This window comes from Talaromyces marneffei, chromosome 1 (genome assembly GCF_009556855.1).
Source record: "Talaromyces marneffei chromosome 1, complete sequence".
Lineage (NCBI taxonomy): Eukaryota > Fungi > Ascomycota > Eurotiomycetes > Eurotiales > Trichocomaceae > Talaromyces > Talaromyces marneffei.
This window is the reverse complement of record NC_072348.1, coordinates 510,497-531,171: the sequence shown is the minus strand read 5'-3', so window position 1 is coordinate 531,171 and position 20,675 is coordinate 510,497. Positions and strand designations below refer to the sequence as shown.

The following is a 20,675-nucleotide window of genomic DNA, read 5'->3' as shown; positions in this document are numbered from 1 at the left end:
TATCGATGCATGCATGGTTTTTGCTATATCTATCACATATATAGACTGGGATGGCGTTCTTTGTTACTTTTCTTTTGTTACTTTTCTTCCTGAATGATAGTTGACGTTGTTTATTCCCACTACATTAATTCATGCTGCTTATATATTTCTGCACTTGTGATATTATTCCAGATGTTGTTGGTGTCGATACATTGCCGAATTACCTAGTCGTATATAAGATTTTTCCTTCCTACACTCCAGATGTCGTTCGAAGTGCATTCAATAGACCCATAACTTCCTAAACATTTATAACCAGCCACCTCCTAAAATTCGACTTTGTAACTATCTGATATGGTAGAGATCGATCGTGCTCGTAAAACAATTTCAGGGGTAAATACAGCCGATTGGATGTACGGTACCTGGTTGATCTGGGCTCGATAAGATACGTAAGCTTGGCTGGGCGCATTTTAAACATCAACAACAACTCATCCATCAACCTCAATTCATCGTTTTTTTCATCCGTATAGACAATAATTCATTTGTACAGCTTAGTGTATATATTCTTACTATTTAGGAAACAGCTGGGGATATCTGGAGGCGCGTCGTATATACATGGACACTCGCTCTTTCCATCAGTGACCGTGTTCAATCAGAGGGCGCCCTCCTCATTGGCAAACCACAATTGCCAGATAAAATGGCCGACTCCAAATATCGCCGAGTGCCACATGATGACACTCTTGGTTCACCCATTGCTTCTGCCGGGCAGTCCAGCCTTACTCCACATCATCAACAGAACTGGCATCCTTTAAACCCCATTGATACATCATCCGACCTCTCATCCAAAGAAGACACCGACAACAGCGACAACGAAAATGACACGATGAACGTCGACGAGGAGGATGGAGACGAAACCGTCATGGCCCCTTTGAACCGTCGAAGCAGCAGCAACAGAAAGCGCCAACGCTCGAGACGACGCCCGCCGACCAATTCGAAGTTTCGCAGATGGCTAACCCTGCTCAAAAAGTCTATTGTGCGGAATCGTCTTGCGCTCGTCGCGGTGGCGGGGGTTATTTTTATTTTTTTGCCGTTAATTGCTTATCAGCGCAGTATTAGGAGTTTCTTTTGGGCGGGTCAGGTTTATGTATGTCCTCTCCATTGTTTTTACTTGGGCAGTTGAGATGCTGACGGGGTTAATGGTAGGAATCTCTGCCATGGTATCCGTCGCCGAGGGGTGGAACGTCGGAATCATGGGCTCATAGTTACCAGAAAGCGAAAGCTATGGTGCAGAATATGACCCTTCTCGAGAAGGTTAACGTTACGACTGGTGTGGGTTGGTCAATGGGATTGTGTGTGGGCAACACAGGTGCGCTTTCTTCCGCACGTTGACATGGATAACATCTTAACGGATACGTAGGACCTGCGATTGATTCGGGATTTCCGTCTCTTTGTCTGCAAGATGGGCCCTTGGGTATTCGCTTCGCCGACCACATCACTGCTTTCCCGGCTGGTTTGACGACTGCGGCAACCTGGAATCGATCATTGATACACGAACGTGGCTATCTGCTCGGTACAGAGGCTCGTGGGAAAGGTGTAAACGTGCTTTTGGGTCCGTCCATGGGCCCCCTAGGAATCGCGCCTGCCGGTGGTCGAAATTGGGAAGGCTTCTCTCCCGATCCTGTACTCAGTGCAATTGCAGCTGCAGATACTATTCGAGGCATTCAGCGGACTGGTGTAATGGCAACAGCGAAGCATTTCGTGATGAATGAACAGGAGCATTTCCGCCAGGGTCGTGAATGGATTATACCGGACGCACTTTCTTCAAATATCGACGACCGGGCCCTACATGAGGTTTTTATTTGGCCTTTTGCAGAGAGTATTCGTGCCAATGTGGCCAGCGTCATGTGCTCGTATCAAATGGTCAATAATTCATATGCATGTGGCAATAGCAAGCTTTTGAATGGCATTTTGAAGGACGAATTGGGATTCCAAGGCTTTGTGCAGTCGGACTGGCTTGCACAGCGGTCAGGAGTGATAAGCGCTCTCGCAGGACTTGATATGTCCATGCCGGGAGATGGTGCTTCGTGGGCAGATGGAAAATCGTTTTGGGGCAAGCAGTTGACCATTGCAGTGCTCAATGGTACAATGCCCATGGAGCGTCTCAATGATATGGTGACGCGCATTGTAGCAGCGTGGTATCAGTTGGGACAAAATGAGCCTGGAGACAATCCAACTTCTCCTAACTTTTCCTCATGGACTAATGAAGAGTATGGCCATTTGTTCGAAGGGTCGGGTGATCCCGCCACTGGAAGAGTCAACCAGTTCATTGATGTGCAAGGCAGCGGCGAGGATGCTCATAGCATTACGGCTCGACGGATTGCCGCTGAGGGCACTGTCGTTGTGAAGAATGAAGATGATATTCTTCCTCTGAGTACCCAGGGATCTAGCTCTCGTACCAAGCCATATCGTGTTGGTGTTTTTGGAGAAGACGCAGGTCCAGGCAAGGGTCCTAATTTCTGCATTGATCGAAGCTGTAATCAGGGCACTTTGGCGTCTGGTTGGGGCAGTGGTTCTGTTGAATTTCCGTACATAGTCACACCAATTGATGCATTGAAAGCGTCTTTTGATGAGACAGAAGTGAAATTCCAAGGATATCCTACAGACAAATACGAGGACAAGGATTTGGACAATCATGACCTTTGCATTGTGTTTGCCAATTCGGATTCCGGCGAAGGATACCTCAAATGGGGCGACGTCCATGCAGACCGGAACAATCTATTTTTACAGAAGCATGGTGATAGTTATATCCAACGAGTTGCGAGCAACTGTGGTGGTGATGAAGGAGTCACTATTGTCGTTATCCACGCCGTCGGTCCTGTGGTAGTGGAATCTTGGATTGATCATCCACGCATCAAGGCGGTTGTTCTGGCCCATCTCCCAGGCCAAGAAAGCGGAAATGCGCTGACAGATGTCTTGTTTGGTCGGGTTGACGGCGGTCGACTTCCTTATACTATTGGTAAAAGCCTTGATGATTATGGGCCCAGTGCGCAGGTACTCTACTTTCCAAACGCGTTGGTACCGCAAGTGAACTACACGGATGGATTGTTTATTGACTATCGATACTTTGACAAACACAACATTACTCCACGGTTCGAGTTTGGATATGGCTTATCTTATACAACTTTTGAATATTCAGACCTTGTCATTTCTCCAGTGAGAGAGAAGTCGCCTTTGCCATCACCTCGACCGAACCCCCCCGTTTCTCCTCCTGAATATAGTGGACAGACGCCAGATGCGAGGTCTGCATTGTTTCCTACGGGATTCCGAGCATTACACAAATACATATATCCGTACCTCGCTGATCTATCTGAGATCAAGCAGAGGCACTTTGATTTCCCCGAAGGCTACAAGACAGAGCAAACACCGTCTCCTGCCGGCGGAGGTGAGGGAGGTAATCCGTCATTATACGAGACATTCGTGGTCGTCACAGCAAACGTCACCAACACTGGGAGTCGTACAGGACAAGAAGTAGTGCAATTGTATGTGTCCTTTCCGAGCGACGTCAAAGACGAAGACGCTACTTTTAGCGACTCTATCGAGTTTCCTGTGCGGGTTCTACGCGGATTCGACAAGGTGGAGTTGGCCCCGGGCGAGACGACAAAGGTTGAACTGGCATTGACGCGCAAGGATTTGAGTTACTGGAGCACTCGGCGGCAGAACTGGGTGATGCCGGTGACGGGGGAGTTTACGATTGCACTTGGGAATAGTTCTAGGAGCATGATTCTGGAGGGTAGATACTAGTTTATCCATTATCCATAGATGGCAATCGAGGCGCAGCCATTCGTTTCTTTGAGTGCGTACCGTCGAAGATCAAAGTAAGCACATTAATCTATTGGTCTCGCGGAGTTTGTACAGTTTGGTCAGCCGCTAGTCTGTATGCAGACTAACGGCCAGGCCGTGATTGGCGCAGCTCACGTGGCGCTTCTCGAACCTTGGAATGGAGCAGGCACGCCTTCACAAGTGAAAAGTTCTAGACTCTCCTCTGCGCTCTTCCCATGTACTCCACACTCTCTCCCTCTCACTGAAAGCTGAAAGGACGAGAGAATGGGTTTGACATCGCCCCAATCCCCATTTTCATCCAACCATTAGTGCTGATTCTGACAGCACTCACAGGAGAGAGAGGAATGCTGGTCTTCTCTTCCCTTCAATTTGTTCTCTGTTAAGACTCTGACGGGCAGATTTTACACCTTCGTTCCGTTTTTCGAGGTCAGACGACGATCATCACAACCTTACAGTGACGATCTGCCCAAAAAGGAATGTATCAATAAGCAGGTGGGTTTGTATTCATATTTACGACTTCGAAAAGACGAGCGCATGAGGATCCCGATTGCGTTGCAGCTTGCGCTGCTGGTGCTGGTCACTTCGTTGGTGGGATTGACGGTTATTTCGATTGCGACGGTGAGTATTCATATTCAACGAGGAACAAGATGTTGCTGCAAAAACTAATAAGGTTACCAGTGGGAGAATAGTTATAAATTCGTGACGGGTGTCAAGTACGTCCACCCCGTCAATTAATTGCGTCTGGAATTTGCATTGACTCGACATAGATCACATGGCCTTCTCCTCGCCGCCTCCCTCAAAGCCGGCCAAATCTCCTCCAACATCGCCCTTATCGAAGCAAACTGCCAAACCGTCACAACCCGTATCCTGATCCAATCGGCTCTGCGAAGATTCTATCAGGGAAACCAAACCGACACAAATTGGGCTACGGCTATTACTGATATCCAAACTGCTTTGGGATCTGGTGGTTATGTGTCATTGTACCAGGTCAAGATTTATTCGCGGAATGAGGGGGGCAACCCAGGTGGACTGTTGAATGTGACTACCAATTCGTTGGCGGGGAGTATCGAGCTGCCGTATAATTACGATAACGGCACCGTGAGTCTTACTTTCCGATTGAATATCGAATTATGTCTTGGCTAATCGGCGCAGTCTGTTATCTTTGGTGATCCTGGTTTGGGGTATCCGCCATCCCTCTATCCGAATCTCACGTATGCCGTCGCTGACGGCGTGGATCCGACCAATGCGACAAGTCAACAGGCGACGGCGTACGCTTTTCCCGAATTTCCGATCAATACGACGTCTGCGTTATTGCTTGGGCCGTTGTATGTCAATGCCAGTTTCTCGATGATCTCGATTACTCTGCCGATTATAAATAATACGTCTTATACCGATATTCTGGGATATATGACGTGAGTTCTCTCTCTCCTTCCAAGAATTCTCAGCTCACTGTAATAGGATCATCGCGAATGCTGATAGTATTCAATCTTCTCTTGTCGGCAACAACGGCCTTGATACGTCCGCTTCCGTACTCCTCGTTGGCCCCTCCACGGCCGACAACGTGTTCACCGGAGACGCCAGAGCAGCAACACGCACGAGCCCACAGACTAACAAGACCGCACTTGAAGAAGCTCAAGCTCGCTACATCTTTGCTCCATCACTTGTATCCGGTTTCGAAGACCGGCACAGTGAATACCGCACTACACAAACTGCGTTCCGGCTCGCCAAATATCCAACCGTCCTCGATGCACTCCAGACTCCGAGATCGACGTATGACAGTTCCTCTAGCAATCTCGATACTACTAATGAGCAAGGGTACCGTGTTGCCGTGGGTGTTGCTCGGCCACAGTCGACGCTGGTAGATTGGGTGATTGTTATTGAGGAAACGCACGCACAAGCCTTTTCACCGGTGTCGGAACTACGCAAAATCATTCTTGCGTGTGTTTTTGGTACGGCTGGATTTATCGCGGTGGTGGTCATTCCATTGGCACATTACAGCGTGACGCCAATCAGGAAGTTGAAGGCAGCGACGGAGAAATCAATCCATCCATCACCGTATCATCAACATTATGGCGATCATCCTGAGACTAACGGAGGTGCAGTTTTAGAGACACTGAATGCACAGAATGAGAAACAAGGCGGCATATTCGGTGCGCTCTCAAACATTGTTCATGGTCGTTGGGGATTATCACAAGGCACCGCAAGCGAGGATGGCCGACCCAAAACATTCAAAGTCCCCGGAAAAGTCAAGGAATCGAAACACATCATCACAGACGAATTGACCGAATTAACTAGCACCTTCAACGAAATGGCAGACGAATTGATGATTCAATATACTCGACTAGAAGAACGTGTAGCGGAGCGGACGCGCGAGCTTGAGATTAGCAAAAAGGCCGCGGAGACGGCTAATGAGAGCAAGACCTTGTTTATTGCAAATATTTCACACGAATTGAAGACGCCACTGAACGGAATTTTGGGAATGTGTGCCGTCTGCATGGGTGAGGACGATCTGCCGAGGATTAAGAAGTCGCTCCAAGTGGTTTATAAGTCTGGCGACCTGTTGCTGCACTTGTTGAACGATTTGTTAACCTTCAGCAAAAATGAAATCGATTCGGCTATTCGTCTTGATGAAAAGGAATTCAGCTTAGCGGATATCAAGTCGCAGATTTTAACCATTTTCGAGAAACAGGTCATCGAAAAACATGTCCATTTTACAGTCAAGTTTATTGGCACGCCAGCTGCGGCCGAAACCATCATGATTGATGATGAAAAGCATGCACTTACCATGACTTCACCATCGACTTCACATGCATACGGACCACCAGGCACCCCTCGAATGAGAGATATGATTCTATGGGGTGATCAGCATCGCATCTTGCAGGTGCTCATCAACTTGGTCAGCAACAGTCTCAAATTCACGCCGGAAGGTGGACGAGTCGATGTTCGAATCAAATGTTTGGGTGATTACGAAAAGCCAGAGGGCAGCACCAAAGTGTCGTTCGACTCGAAGTCAAATCCAGCGATGAGGTCACGAACCCCGTCGTTCCAATCTAGAGATACGCAAATCGGCGGTAACATCGGCAGCAATTTTGACCATCACTTTCGCGAACGCGAACCACCAGTCAATTACCGAACGTTGGCATTCAGCTTTGAAGTCGAAGATACGGGACCCGGTATTCCGTCGCATTTACAACAACGAGTCTTTGAGCCGTTTATGCAGGGTGATCTAGGTCTAAATCGGAAGTACGGCGGTACAGGTTTGGGATTGAGTATCTGTTCGCAATTATCTCGTCTTATGGGCGGTACCATTCATCTTGACAGTACAGTCGGCAAGGGATCGACATTCAGGGTCGATATTCCGTTGAAGCTCCTGAAAGAAATGGCTTCAAGCACTCACAGCTCTAGTACAGCCGGCTCTCGACCACAGAGCGATATCATCTCTCTCGATGATGCCGCAGGTGTCATCCGAACATCAGGCGCAAACAGCCCCGTCGTCAAGCCCGTCGAAACCAAAGACCTACAACCCCGTCTAGTCGGTCTGAGTCAGCCATTTTTCGCAGCCGCACCGCCATCATCACCTCCTGTCAACACCACCACCACCACCAACTGCAACAACATCACCGTCGGAAATCCTTCATCCACATCCTCAGCCGCACTAAAATCCGCCTTATCTTCTTCCACCGACGCCACTAGCAGCACAAAAATCCGTGTCCTCGTCGCCGAGGACAACGCCGTAAACCAAGAAGTCGTCTTGCGCATGCTCAAACTCGAGGATATCTACGACGTCACCGTCGTCAAGGACGGACAGGAAGCCTATGATACCGTCAAAGCAGCAATGTCTGAGGGGAATAAATTCGATTTGATTTTCATGGATATCCAGATGCCGAACCTCGACGGGCTGGAGTCTACAAGGCTGATTAGGCAGATGGGTTATTCGGCCCCGATTGTGGCTCTCAGCGCGTTTGCGGAGGAGAGTAATATTAAGGATTGTATGGAGAGTGGGATGGACATGTTTTTGAGCAAACCGATCAGAAGACCAGCGCTAAAGCAGGTGTTGAAGAAGTTTGCGACAATTGTGGAGGAAGAAGATGGCGAGACCTCTTAACCTCGATCACGTTCCTTCGGATTTCCTTTTTTTTTTCTTTTTGGTCATATCATTGCATGGCATTGCATCGTTCCATTTTTGGGGTTTTTGGGTAAATGCATACGGGTTGGATAGGATGGCGTTTGTGTATGGAGTTTGGGACTGAAATATCGACTGCACTACGTCAATTTCTCTACCTCTGGTGCATTCATTACTTATATCATTGTATATAGCCTTATTTATTCAATCTACATAGGTTGCAACATTAACTGAATGAATGCATGATGCTACCTTAGACAGCGCAAGTCAGGATCAATATGATCAACCATTCAAGATTGTGTGATGTGGCGATAGCAAGAGAATCAGAATAGAACGTAAAACCTCTTTCAAATAAAAATATTCTAAAATATAAGTACAGTTACCCGCGATGTCCGTAAACCCCCCATCTCATGACGAGCAGTTTACATCCGCTCATCCCATCCGTCTAGGCCTCACAGCGTATCTGGTTTTTCTTCAAGGACCGTTGTGTTCAATTGGGGTCCGCTCGGTCGAGTAGGTTGGATGCTGCGAGTAATTTCGATAGCCTTTCCGTCTCGTTAATGAATATATGCCATTGTATCGCATCGCATCGCATCGCTCGGGGGAATAAAAATACTGAAAGAGTCGCGATTTAAAGAGCCTGCTTCACGAGCGTCGTAACCTTTTCTTCGATTTCTTTATCCGTCAAGCCTGTTCCATCAATGCAATTAATATCTCCCTCACTCTCAGGAGGAACATCAGGGAATCATACCAGATAGCAGCTCTTGCTTCTCCTTTCCAAACTCTATATTCCACACGTTAGCCCTCCCTCTTATTTCCTATTCCCCTGTCATTTCTCTCGAAAGAAAGAAGTGGACGGACCATATCTAGCAAAAACCTTCGGCTCGGTCCCCGACGCCTCGCGAATCAGAATGGGGACATATGGGTTATTCTTCTTCATGGTAGGGTATGCGCGGTTCAAGAATGATCTACCACAAGCACGCATCTAGTCAGTTTCGAACAATTGTAGAGAGAGAGGGATTGGGACGCACCGCGTGGCATCGCTGTGGGATGAGGTCTGACAGAAGAGGAACCGGAGTTCTTTGAGGGATTTGTTGAAGGCGTATTTTGCGGACATTTTTTCTCTTCCTCACTTATTGTTTTCTGGTTGTGCAGGAGGAATTGGCGACTTAATTGGCGTTATGTCCAGAGCTTCTCCGACGATGTTGACGATGTGAGGTTAACCGTTGCGAAGTGAAGTTCTACCTTCAACCAATCAGAGCGGCTGTGATTACATCAGCCCGCCAACGGGATTAACGCCGTACTCTCCGAGAGGCAACCAATCAAATGCAGCACAAAGCTGGGGGCCCGATGTCGGTGAGAATTGGCAGTTTGAACCTACGGACATTATCGGACAATTCATTCATTCTCTCTTTTACGTTCTCTCTACATTGTCAGAAGGGTTGAGAATAATCGACCATTAATATTTAAGATACATAGTGATTGTATCAATCTCTCCACTCCTTTCACACGAATTGAGAGAGCGTCGAAGGCATCGCCCGGAACCCCGATCCGCTCCGACCTACCCTGATCTCGACAAAATCGTCATTTCTTCAGAAAGCATTCTCTAGAAACTACAACATATCAATCAACAAAATGTCATCCCGTGTCGGTCTTCGCTTTCTCGCCAACTCGCGCGCCGCGTTTCGTAATCTCCGTCAAAATGTGAGCAACAACAAGGGCTTCCGATTCTCGAGCACGGAGGCAAGCGCAGCTGGCGCCGAGCAATCACAGAACGCTTTTCAGAGGATGTGGAATAGTCCTGTTGGTTTTAAGACTGTCCACTTTTGGTAGGACTCCATTTTCTCCGTCATTATTTCAAAGGGAAGGTCGAAGGCTAATGAGAATTGATGCGATAAGGGCTCCTGTTATGAAGGTATGAAATTCATGAAATGCGTCCGCTGCAATTACGGGCATGAATCTGACATGATATGATATGATAGTGGTCGCTCGTCATTGCAGGCATCTCCGACCTCGCCCGTCCTGCCGAAAAACTCTCTCTAACTCAAAATCTCGCTCTCGTCGCAACTGGCACAATCTGGACCCGGTGGTGTTTCGTCATTACCCCCAAGAACATGCTGTACGCCCCTCTCCTTCCATACCGACCCTTTTTAGGGAGATATGACTGACTAGGATAGTTTGGCTGCTGTCAACTTCTTCCTCGCCTGCACCGGTGCCGCACAACTAACTAGAATATTCCTCTGGCGACGAAGCCAGGACGGCTCAGCCAAGGAGGCTGTGAAGGATATGGCTGTTGATACCGTTGAAAGCGCGAAGCTTGTTACTGATGGTGCCAAGGGAGCTGTCAAGGCTGCTGAGGAGAAGTTCAAGTCGTCCTAATTTTTTTTTTATAGAACTTGGGTTAAATCAGGAAGAGGGTTGAAGTATCTTTCTGTAATATAAGAATGACCATGGGCTGATAGAAATTTTATATCTGCTTTATGTTTAAGTGTTAGTAAGTATGCATGACTAAAACTAGGTGCAACAGACCAACATAGCATATACACAATATCCTGGAGGCAACAAAAGAGTGTGTGATCAAATTTACATTGAGTCGTCATCTGAATCCTCCCGAAGCATTTCTTCTTCATCAGATCCATCTTCCGAAGCTTGTGCATTGTCCTTGCCATGTATGAAAGCCGAAGACTCATGAACAACCTCAAACCCATCGCAGATCTTCTCCAATCGATCCGGCAACAGGTCCCTGATCATATGAACAACAATCTTATCAAGCAGTATATGCGGTTGAAACGGAGTCACAAAAGTCGATTCAGTACAGACACTGCCAGCAGTATTAGAATCACCCTCCTCATCATTGCCCTTTACTTCATCGTCATCCGCAGCTGCGCTCGTACCAACAATATCCATCTCTGCTGCCCTCAACATCATCACCTGCTTTGTATAGACATGCATCCAATACGTCTCTCTCTCAATCTGCTCGGAAACCGCGGTGTGTCGTTCCAACGCTTGCCACAACTTCCGCACCTCATCTTGTCTATCAGAGAGCATCTCTTCATGCACATTCACTCTGCCCAGGGACTCGGTATACCATCTCCCCAGTCGAAAGATGTCGCGCTGCATGACATCAATCATCTCCTGCTGCGACCTAATCTTTCGTGCCTGAGCGCTTATCGTGCGTGCTTGGGCCAAGACGATGTGACGCGTGTTATTTACGATGGAAGTCTGATTGTTGAGTGTACGAGTCAAAGTCTGGATTTCGTCATAGATGTGGTTTGTGGTTGTGACTAGGCGGTCGGTCTTTTCGAGGAGGCGGTCATGGTGTTTGAGGAGTTTGCGGTCGAGGGAGAGGAAGCGCTCTTCGAGGCCTTGGAGGTGGTTGTGATCGATGCCAGGGAAGTTGGAGGGGAGGTCATTGGTGAGCATGATATCAGTGTAATAATGTTGATTCTCGATATATTCTGGGTAACAAGGCCCGTATATGAGCCCAGATACCATGTACGTGAAAGCACAGTCGTAGTCAAAAGGGGTAATGGTTATGGTGATATTCATGCGAAATAAGCGAGTATGTCACGCCCAAGATATATAAGGGGGAAGTGTATAGTGAATAATGAAAGCTCCTGCGCGAAAGATGAGACGAGTTGAGGGGTTGATATCAACTCGAGGAAGGAGCACGGGGTCCTTTTTCTATGGCAGGAACACTCGGATCATATGAAAAAGAGCTTGATTAGGACTATCAATTCTACTAAAAACAGTATAAGAATATAACCCCCCCAACCATCCTCACACCCCAACATTGAACAACGCCGAATTATTCAAACATCAGGGATAAGGTTAGACGTACTGCCAAGCTGGAATATCCCCTGTAAACAAAGGCGCTGCAGCATCAAACCCCAAACAATCACCAACATTACCCGTAGGCACCGTCGCATTCTGAATGGCGACAAAGATCTGCCACTTGGACGGGCTAGCAGCATCATTGGGACAAGCCATGAAACCCGTAGCACCAAATGCGCTGGTCGAGTATGTTCCGAATGGAGTGCCGGGTGTGAATACGAAGGGACCTAGTGAAGAGCCCATGGGGATGTTGGCGGAATGGGCTTGGGTGAAGGCTAGAGCACCGGAAGGGTCGACGTAGACTTGCTGGCCGCCTGGGACTTCCACGTCCTTTATATTTGTCAGAAAGCTGGTCTTTAGTATATGATAGGAGGGAACTTACCAAGGCATTTGTATTGGCCCAAACAGTCTCCGTACCGGGAGGACAGGTGTTGACCTCTGAAGGGCAGAAAGTAGCAGTTGGAACATTAATCCAGAATCTTTGTCCGGAAGCGTTGACGGATTGAAAATGGATAGGCGATCCAGAGCGGAGGGCAGTTACAGAGAAAGGTCCTGTAGAGCAATCACGTTTCTGCAAGGTTGGGAGTGCCGTTGCACATGTAGCCACGACGGCAGGGGTGATGATCGAAGTGAACTTCATTTTGACGGAGGTAGTTTATGCAATTGATATTTCTAATCGGCAATTTTATGCAAGAGAAGAGGTTGTTTGGCAGCAATTGGCTTTGTAGGAAAGAAGGCGGCTCTTATAGACAAGAAGATAGCTGATGTTGATGCGATAATGACGAGCAGATTGTGAGCGACTTAGGGCTTTTTATACCTCATTGGGTAAACCCCCAGTCTTGCCACTATCGTCCAGCATCATTCATTCCAAAGACATATAGTTAGATTCCTAGGCTGTGTAATATGAATTAACCAACCTGAATAGGGAACTAATCGAGTCTAAATTGCAAGTGAGACATGCAGTGTCGCTACAGGATATACAATTGTTTACGGGGTCTGTAGTTAACAACTCACGCGATAGTTAAGTAAGCATCGCCAAGACAGGCACACTCAATTTGCAACAGAATCTTATATATGCTAAGGCTTAACAGTCAAGAAAATCATAGGCGGGATCAAAAAGAAAGGCGGAGCATCCAATGAATGCAAAGCACAAATAGCATCGGGGGCGACGATCACTCCGCTAGGTAAACCATATTTCTAAGACATTTTGACTACAGACTAGGTATCCTGGAGATCCGCTGGTTACTCAGATCCGAACCGCCGAATCAAGACGAAAACAAAATCAAAAATAGAAAAATTGTCTTAGAAAGGATGACCACGTGGAGGGCCAATTTCGAATCAACTGCTCAATTGGAGTTACGTTTAGCTGGGAGATGGCTGGTTTCACGTACATTCCTGACCGTCCTTGCTGTATACCGCCCATTCTTATCCCAATGTACGTACATAGATGCCAATCATACGATTATACATAGTCTTTCCAGTGTTCCACAAACACGAAAACAGATATTCAAACATTATCATGATACGGATTTAGAGCCCATGAAACAGTGCCATCACTATGGAGAATCTAGGGCTCAATCCCAATCCCAATTAGGAAATTCCTATACACAATCAAAGCTTTATATTCGGGCACTGCTAGCTATGTCATAAATCTTATTATTATGATCAGGTTACATCCATCTGGTCCTCGGCAAATGGCTAACTAAATTAATAAAACTAAAACATCTACATAGGCGCGGTACTGAGAATGAGCCACAACTGGGTAGTTTTTGCAGGTAGACATCACCACGTTTCTATGTCATCAGGTAATACGTGCATACCTAGGCACCGAATGCAAGTAAATACACGGTTATTTGCGAAGTTACATACGATCTCACACGTCATCACCAGAGTCCATGAAGCCGAGTGAGTCAAGATTATGAGATTCGTAACCATATTATTATACATTTTGAGATAGAAATACAGAATTCAAATTACCCAATTGGAGTCGCATAAACGACACCCCAACCCTCTCAGGCAGGCAGATGTATTGGATACTCAGATATATCATTTCTCCCCCTGCAACTCCCTCCTCATCTCCTCTCTCTGTATCCTCTCTTCCTCCTTCGATCTTGTCGACGTCGACGTAGCAGACGCCTGGGATTTCAGTCTCGCGGCTTCTTCTTCTTTGACGGCGAACCAGACTATATCAATCAATCACAAAAAGTCCCTCTATATTCAAGCAACCTGCACAAGAGGGGCGGACATACTTGATTTATCAGACTTGGACCACTCCTTGAGCTTATTCACATATTCATTGTATTCCTTCTCCTGTCGATCGCGGTTCTCGAGTGCTGCTTTTTTGAGGTCGGGACTGTATCTCTGTTGTTGTATTTTAGCGTTCGTCCGGCTTCGGATGGCTGTTGGATTACAGCTTAGAAGCTAGAAGCAAAGCCTTACATTGAATAATTCCTCGTCTGTGGGTCGAATTGATTGGACAAATAGTGGCCCTCCTACAGCAACGACGGCGCCTCTGTAAATATCGGTGTAGAGTGATTAGTCAATGGCTCTCTTCTTGTTTGTACACTCCTGATCGTTGTCCACTTACACCGTGAGCATTTTGATCCATTTTCCGGCGGACATTTTGTTGAGGTGGTTGTCGAATTGCTCCGCAATAATTTCGCTCTATGCCACTTTTGTATCGCTTTTTCAATGCTAAGGATTCCAAGACAGTCCCGCTGTTCTGGTTGTAATGGTAAAACACGAGCAATTGATTTGTTTGTTGAAGGTCTGACCCAAGATGTCATTCCGGCGCGGAGGAGACTGATTAACTAATCAGCCTCATCTCCGCTGTGGCGCAGTAGTTTCATGTGGCTAAGCAACGGTCATCGTTGTTCGCTGAGCACAATTATAATTAATTATCTTCGGAGTTTTGTTAGAGATCTAGTTTGATGAATATTTTGCACGAAGACTACTCAGCATATATATGTCACAGGATGATATATGTACTCCAAGAAGATTGGACTAATTTGTGGACATTCATTCTATCAAGCGAGAGTTCTGCACAGATCCTCAATTGGCAGGTATACGGAGTAGATAGTTCATCCATCAGTCCTTCGACTAGGTTGAAGGCACCATCTATCTCTTCTCTTCAGGCACGCACGCTAGATTCTAGATTCTAGACGTCATTTTGTTTGGATGACTGCGCCATACGCGAGCATTACGGTAATAGCGGCTGTTTTCCATTCATCAATAAGGAGATTCCTTCGGCTTTCGGTATCGTATGGTCTAGTCGATAAGTGGAGAAATTTGCGTAATATTTCAAGACTAAATGACAGAAAACTGGCCGCATGGTGGGATCTCAAACGATATGAGCCAATAGGGAGGCGCATGGAGAATCTTACGCAGTAAAATACCAGTATCATCTCCGGGTATTTTACCAGGAACAAACCCATTTCAATGCCCCGGATCAGAGACTGTGAGTCGACTTCTCCTCTTTCTGAGCCTGAGTCTACGGTATAAGAAGTCGCCAGACTCAGCCCGATACCGTTTACAGGCTGATATCTCTGTCGCTTCCAGCATATGCGACTTTGACAGTCCTTATGATTTAACGACGCTGTTTCATCTATCCATAACGTTGTCACTCATCCGGGACGTTTTTAGGCGCTTTAAGTGCCTGACATTGAACAACCTACCTCCGGTACCCCTCTACATCAACGTACAAGTTGCCGACATATCCCTACGGAATTCCACGACAGTCATTCGTTCTTGAATAGTATTCATTCTGGAAAGGTATGTCGTCTTGAAAATAACTCACTCTTCATGTCATAACCTGTGCCCGCAAGACCACTTGCGGTTCGTGTGACACACGGCGGTCTCGCAGCACCCCTGGCTATATAATTCACCGGAATTCATATGGCAGACCCCCGTTTCATCCCTCGTCTGTCCAGGCTTGGCTAACTTACACTCTGTGATACTTGGCTAGATACCTCTTAGAATCGCAATATCTTTCATATAACGGCCTCTTGACTTGTATCGTCGCGAATTAACATATTCGTTTGTGCTTAAAGCCATACCTCCTATCCAAGCGCACGTTATTCGATGAATTCCCAGGAACGAGCAAAGAACGGCGGTGACAAGAAAAGAACAGCGATTTAATAACCCCCACAACGAGCGACATGGCATACCCTCAGCAACGAATGCCTCCCCCACGAGGTCCGCCCTCCGCACCTGGCTCCCGATCGCAGGCACCTGGAGGTTATGGACAAGGAGGACCATATGGTTATGATGGTTATGGAGGAGGCGGTCCTGATGGCAGCGGCGGACCACGTCCAGGACAACCGAGATCACGTCCTCCACCCTCTCGTGGAGGATATGGAGGACCTGGTGGCCCACCACCACCTGGATCCTCAAGCCGATCTCGAGGAGGAGGAGGATATGGGAGAGTACCTCCTCCAGGTGCAGGACGAGGACTGCCGCCTGGCAGCCGCGGACCACCACCGCGAGGTGCTCCTATGGGCCGACCTCCACCTCAACGCAGACCACCCCCAGGCGATCCTTACGGATACTCGCCAAACGGTCCTCCATCGCAACGTAGAGGATCAGATGAGCAGGGCTTGGCACGACAGATGGGAGATATGAGTATTGCTTCACCTCCAACTCGGCCACACACGTCAAATTCTTCCCGCGCGCCTAGAGGACCGCCCAACGGCGACCCCTATTATTCAGATCCGAGCCAACCGGATAGCGATTATGGTTTTGCCCCTCCTCAGCGATCATATACGATGGGAAACGCACCTCCACCTATCAAAATACCCCAAAGGAGTATGACCACACCGAACTCAAGCTCTCCTTACGCCCCTCCTTTACGATCGCCGAAATATCCAGGCCAGAGTACATATGCAGATCCTTCGACAGAATATACAGAACAAGAACCCGCTGCGGGCAATCTGCTAGTACCCAATTCGTCCCGTGGCGACGAGCTGAAATACAAAACGTTTAGTACCTATGTACATCACAATGTTTTTGCTGACTACTTTGCAGAACAAGATGGGGAAGAGGGGGGGGAAGGAGCAGGAGCGGGTGCACAGACGATCAAGGAAGAGGATGATGAGCTAGATATGCCGAACTTTGATGCCATGCCAGCATCTGAGCCTGTGCACCGCCGCAACGAAAGCTTCGAGAATTCCTTGTCGTCGGAGAAAAAGCCTGGTGGTTCATACGCCCCCTACAAACCTACAACTGCAACGGAACATACAAATCAATTCGCAGATGCCGGCTTCCAATTTGACTTGCCTGGCGATCCTTCAGCTAATGGCATGCATAACGGTTATAATGGCAATTTCGACGGCTCGGAAAGGACACCATCTATGGGATCATATAACGCATACCCTACCGGTAGTTCAGAGTCTCAAAACCCGGACGCTCTTCCTGCTCATCCATTGCCATATCGCGCCGGCTTGGACCAAGCGCCTGGAGACCGACCCGCGCCAGTGCGACAATATGGCGGGCCACCTCCACAAGATGATGCGCCACAACCAGCACCATCTGTGCCACCTCCAGGAGGCCCTACCGGCCGACCAACATCTCCACCGGTCACACAGACGGAACTTGAAAGGCTACAGATAATCGTTCGACGCAACCCTGACGATTACAAGACCGCACTCAAACTCGCGAAGAAGTACGTTGAAGCCTCAACGCTACTGATTGGTGATGAAAGCAAAGTCGACCCGAGGACTCGGGCTAGAAATAAGGATAAATTCATTCATGATGCGTATAAAATTGTGAAGAGATTAGTCAATGACTCCTTCCCGGACGCGATGTTCTACATGGCAGATAGTTATGGACATGGTGGGTTAGGGTTGCAAGCTGATCCAAAGGAGGCGTTCCAACTATATCAATCAGCTGCCAAAGCGGGACACGCTGAATCGGCTTATCGAACGGCTGTGTGCTGTGAACTTGGTCAAGAAGAGGGAGGTGGAACCAGAAGGGATGCTCTGAAAGCGGTACAATGGTATCGACGTGCAGCAGCACTTGGGAACACACCTGCAATGTACAAAATGGGAATCATTCTTCTGAAGGGATTACTTGGACAACAAAAGAACCCCCGTGAAGCCGTGACGTGGCTCAAACGCGCAGCTGACGGAGCTGACGAAGAAAACCCGCACGCATTACATGAATTGGGTCTCATGTACGAGAGCACAGCTCCATCGGATTTCATCATTCGAGATGAGGCCTATGCTCGCGAGCTGTTCACACAAGCCGCTGAATTAGGCTACAAATTCTCACAATACCGCCTGGGTGCGGCCTACGAGCAGGGACTAATGGGGTTGCCGATTGATGCGCGCATGAGCATTATATGGTACACCCGCGCTGCGGCTCAAGGTGAACATCAATCTGAACTGGCACTGAGTGGATGGTATTTGACCGGCGCCGATGGTATTCTGCAACAAAGCGATACCGAAGCCTACCTATGGGCTCGCAAAGCTGCAGCCGCAGGATTAGCAAAAGCTGAGTATGCAATGGGATATTTCACCGAAGTCGGAATTGGCGTTCCGTCAAACTTGGAGGATGCGCAGCGGTGGTATTGGCGAGCTGCTTGTATGTCTCCCCCATTTTCTTTTTCCCTTACCATCCAAGCTAACAATATCTAGCGCAAAACTTCAACAAAGCCCGCGAACGCCTTGAAGAACTCAAAAAGGGAAGTGGCCGCATGCAAAAGACGCGCGTGTCACGATCAGCTGTTGCGCAACAACAGCAGCAGGGAGGTGATTGTATTGTTATGTAGATTATCATTAACTTGGATAAATTTTCTCAACTTTGTTGAGTGATGCCTTTTTCTTTTGTCCTTATGATTTCAGTCTTATTCCCACTATTCTTACTGCCTGTTCATGCTTTATGGTTGATAGTCCCGTTTGGTTTTACGCTCTCAAGAACTTTTTTCTCTTTCCTTTCCTTGACTGGTATGTCGAGCATCGAAGCAAGCGAATCTTATTGATTGTTATGTTACCGGGGTTAAGTGGAATGGCCTTGAAGTTTTCCCTTTCAGTAGTACCTTGGTGTTTCCTCTCAACACGTAGCAATTATGTGCGATAGCCACATCAGCCTTCCTCGAACCGAACTTGCAACAATCATCTCAACAACCGGTACTGGCCTCTGTCATGCCGGCTGTTTCCTTGAACGAGAATGAATCGGTAGAAACGCATTCCTGCCAACCTTCTTATGGCTTATCTTGCAGGGCCACCATTCCCATCAAGTCCAGGTGACTATGAAGTTATGAACGTGAAATGTACGCGACATCACATGATAATTTACTTCGTCAACCAATAAGTTTGTGTTCTGCGATAGGAGGAAATCTGAGGTCATGCCCTGGGATCTAAACCGTAGGTATTGTACGGAGGAGAAATGATGTTAGGGCTTACTTTACTTTTATTGCATTAGCGTGATTGTCCCCCCACTATTATCATTATAGATCTCAGTATAAAATGCTATGCTCTTACGATTCTGTCTAACTCTAGGTAGTTCAATATGAAGTCCAACTCTAAAGAATTGTAAGTATTTAGCAGAACTGCGCTGTACACAGTATATATAGATACAGCTCCCATCCTGACAAAATGCTTCGCCAAACCACATCATCTAACCACACCTGTATCCCGCGAGATATCGAGAACACAGCCTTTACTCTTCCTAGACCCTCTAAATCTGCTAAATCATACCCTAACCGAAACTAAATCAACTATCTCTACATTTTTTTTTTTTTTCATCCAAACTCCACAGTTATCCACCTGCGCTGTTGCGGCTCTCAGCTTCGGATCTGGCGGCCTTTCCGGTCAAGCAACACACTAAAACGCACAACTAAATCTTCATGGCCATAGAGGCTAGAGCTTGTCTGCCCTTAGCGCTTTGCTTTAGTTTTGGGTTACATGATTCAAGGGTTGCTAAAGCTTAAGCTCAGGAAGCTGTTGGCCAATGACTCACACCATCACAAGCCACCAATGTTGGAAGACCCCTCCTTTGAGTCCTAATTTGCAGGCGAACGAATATGTTCAATTGCGCTGTATGAGGGATGGGACGTTTATAAATAAGGGCTGGTCGCCATGGATGGAAAAAGGTAGGTAAATAAAACTTTTGTCTTGATCAATTTACACCTCTTATTTCCAGCTGCTCAAATACCAATAACACTGCCAACATGCGCGCCTCTCTCCTCTTCGCCGCGGCCCTGACTGCCCTCGGCGCTAAAGCCGACAGCTCCAGCAGCACAATCATTGGCTTCTTCGCGCCAAACTGGGACGTCACAGTCCCCCAATACGGCGGCTATACCAGCACCGCCGCCAGTCTCGCCAACGTCAACACCGCAGCCGCAACATACCACGTCGGATGCGTCAAGGACGCCCCCAAGACAGACTGCGACTACCCCAGTTCATGGACCATCGTCCAAGGCCCTGCGACAGTCAGTGTAACGGCCGTGTACATCGCAAGCAGCTCCGGCAAGGACACCAACTACGATTTGACTGTTACTGAGTCGTACGAGTGTTCTCTGAAATCGTCCATCCAATCTGCTAGTTGTACCATGAGCGTTGGGATAACAGGTTCCGTGGATGGGGCGAAATATACTTCTTCGACTTCGACAAGCGCGACGTATACCACGGCTCCCATCTCGGATTCGTATGTTCCGTTGACGGTTACGGCGGGGTTGAGTTCGTTGACGGCCCCTGAGGCGACCAAGACGGGGGGTGCAGTTGCTGCGACGGGTGTGGTGGGTTCGATGATTACAGCTGCGCCGGTGGTTGCTGCAGCAGTGGCTGCTTTGTTGTAATTGTTCTGAGTTCGTTGTGGGATTGTGTATATCAAGCGCTTAGCAGAATATTACTGGTAGGCGAATTTTCCTCATTGCTCATCACTCCCTTTTCCAAGAATCCATGCA

The 20,675-nt window shown here is 47.7% G+C and overlaps 8 protein-coding genes across 8 annotated transcripts; 4 read left to right on the top strand and 4 right to left on the bottom strand.

Moving 5' to 3' along the window:
* Positions 1-673: 673 nt before the first annotated feature.
* On the top strand, positions 674-7,921 carry EYB26_000194 (uncharacterized protein; the record flags this gene model as incomplete). The annotated part of the gene is made up of 9 exons (XM_054259511.1): positions 674-1,120; positions 1,180-1,342; positions 1,394-3,766; positions 3,814-3,851; positions 4,150-4,434; positions 4,495-4,529; positions 4,584-4,914; positions 4,969-5,228; positions 5,275-7,921. The coding sequence occupies 9 exons, from the start codon at positions 674-676 to the stop codon at positions 7,919-7,921; spliced, it is 6,579 nt and encodes a 2,192-aa protein (XP_054115486.1).
* A 649-nt stretch (positions 7,922-8,570) lies between these two features.
* EYB26_000193 (uncharacterized protein) lies at positions 8,571-9,056 on the bottom strand (the record flags this gene model as incomplete). The annotated part of the gene is made up of 4 exons (XM_054259510.1): positions 8,571-8,629; positions 8,691-8,723; positions 8,801-8,907; positions 8,971-9,056. 4 exons carry the CDS (start codon positions 9,054-9,056, stop codon positions 8,571-8,573), a joined length of 285 nt encoding a protein of 94 aa, XP_054115485.1.
* A 518-nt stretch (positions 9,057-9,574) lies between these two features.
* Positions 9,575-10,318, top strand: EYB26_000192 (uncharacterized protein; the record flags this gene model as incomplete). Its single annotated transcript, XM_054259509.1, has 4 exons — positions 9,575-9,768; positions 9,839-9,854; positions 9,922-10,058; positions 10,117-10,318. 4 exons carry the CDS (start codon positions 9,575-9,577, stop codon positions 10,316-10,318), a joined length of 549 nt encoding a protein of 182 aa, XP_054115484.1.
* Positions 10,319-10,522: 204 nt separating this feature from the next.
* EYB26_000191 (uncharacterized protein) lies at positions 10,523-11,362 on the bottom strand (the record flags this gene model as incomplete). Its single annotated transcript, XM_054259508.1, has 1 exon — positions 10,523-11,362. One exon carries the CDS (start codon positions 11,360-11,362, stop codon positions 10,523-10,525), a length of 840 nt encoding a protein of 279 aa, XP_054115483.1.
* A 408-nt stretch (positions 11,363-11,770) lies between these two features.
* Positions 11,771-12,413, bottom strand: EYB26_000190 (uncharacterized protein; the record flags this gene model as incomplete). Its single annotated transcript, XM_054259507.1, has 2 exons — positions 11,771-12,103; positions 12,156-12,413. 2 exons carry the CDS (start codon positions 12,411-12,413, stop codon positions 11,771-11,773), a joined length of 591 nt encoding a protein of 196 aa, XP_054115482.1.
* A 1,406-nt stretch (positions 12,414-13,819) lies between these two features.
* Positions 13,820-14,395, bottom strand: EYB26_000189 (uncharacterized protein; the record flags this gene model as incomplete). Its single annotated transcript, XM_054259506.1, has 4 exons — positions 13,820-13,956; positions 14,023-14,134; positions 14,213-14,285; positions 14,361-14,395. 4 exons carry the CDS (start codon positions 14,393-14,395, stop codon positions 13,820-13,822), a joined length of 357 nt encoding a protein of 118 aa, XP_054115481.1.
* A 1,535-nt stretch (positions 14,396-15,930) lies between these two features.
* Positions 15,931-18,539, top strand: EYB26_000188 (uncharacterized protein; the record flags this gene model as incomplete). Its single annotated transcript, XM_054259505.1, has 2 exons — positions 15,931-18,352; positions 18,406-18,539. The coding sequence occupies 2 exons, from the start codon at positions 15,931-15,933 to the stop codon at positions 18,537-18,539; spliced, it is 2,556 nt and encodes an 851-aa protein (XP_054115480.1).
* Positions 18,540-19,940: 1,401 nt separating this feature from the next.
* Positions 19,941-20,567, top strand: EYB26_000187 (uncharacterized protein; the record flags this gene model as incomplete). The annotated part of the gene is made up of 1 exon (XM_054259504.1): positions 19,941-20,567. The coding sequence occupies one exon, from the start codon at positions 19,941-19,943 to the stop codon at positions 20,565-20,567; it is 627 nt and encodes a 208-aa protein (XP_054115479.1).
* Positions 20,568-20,675: the final 108 nt, after the last annotated feature.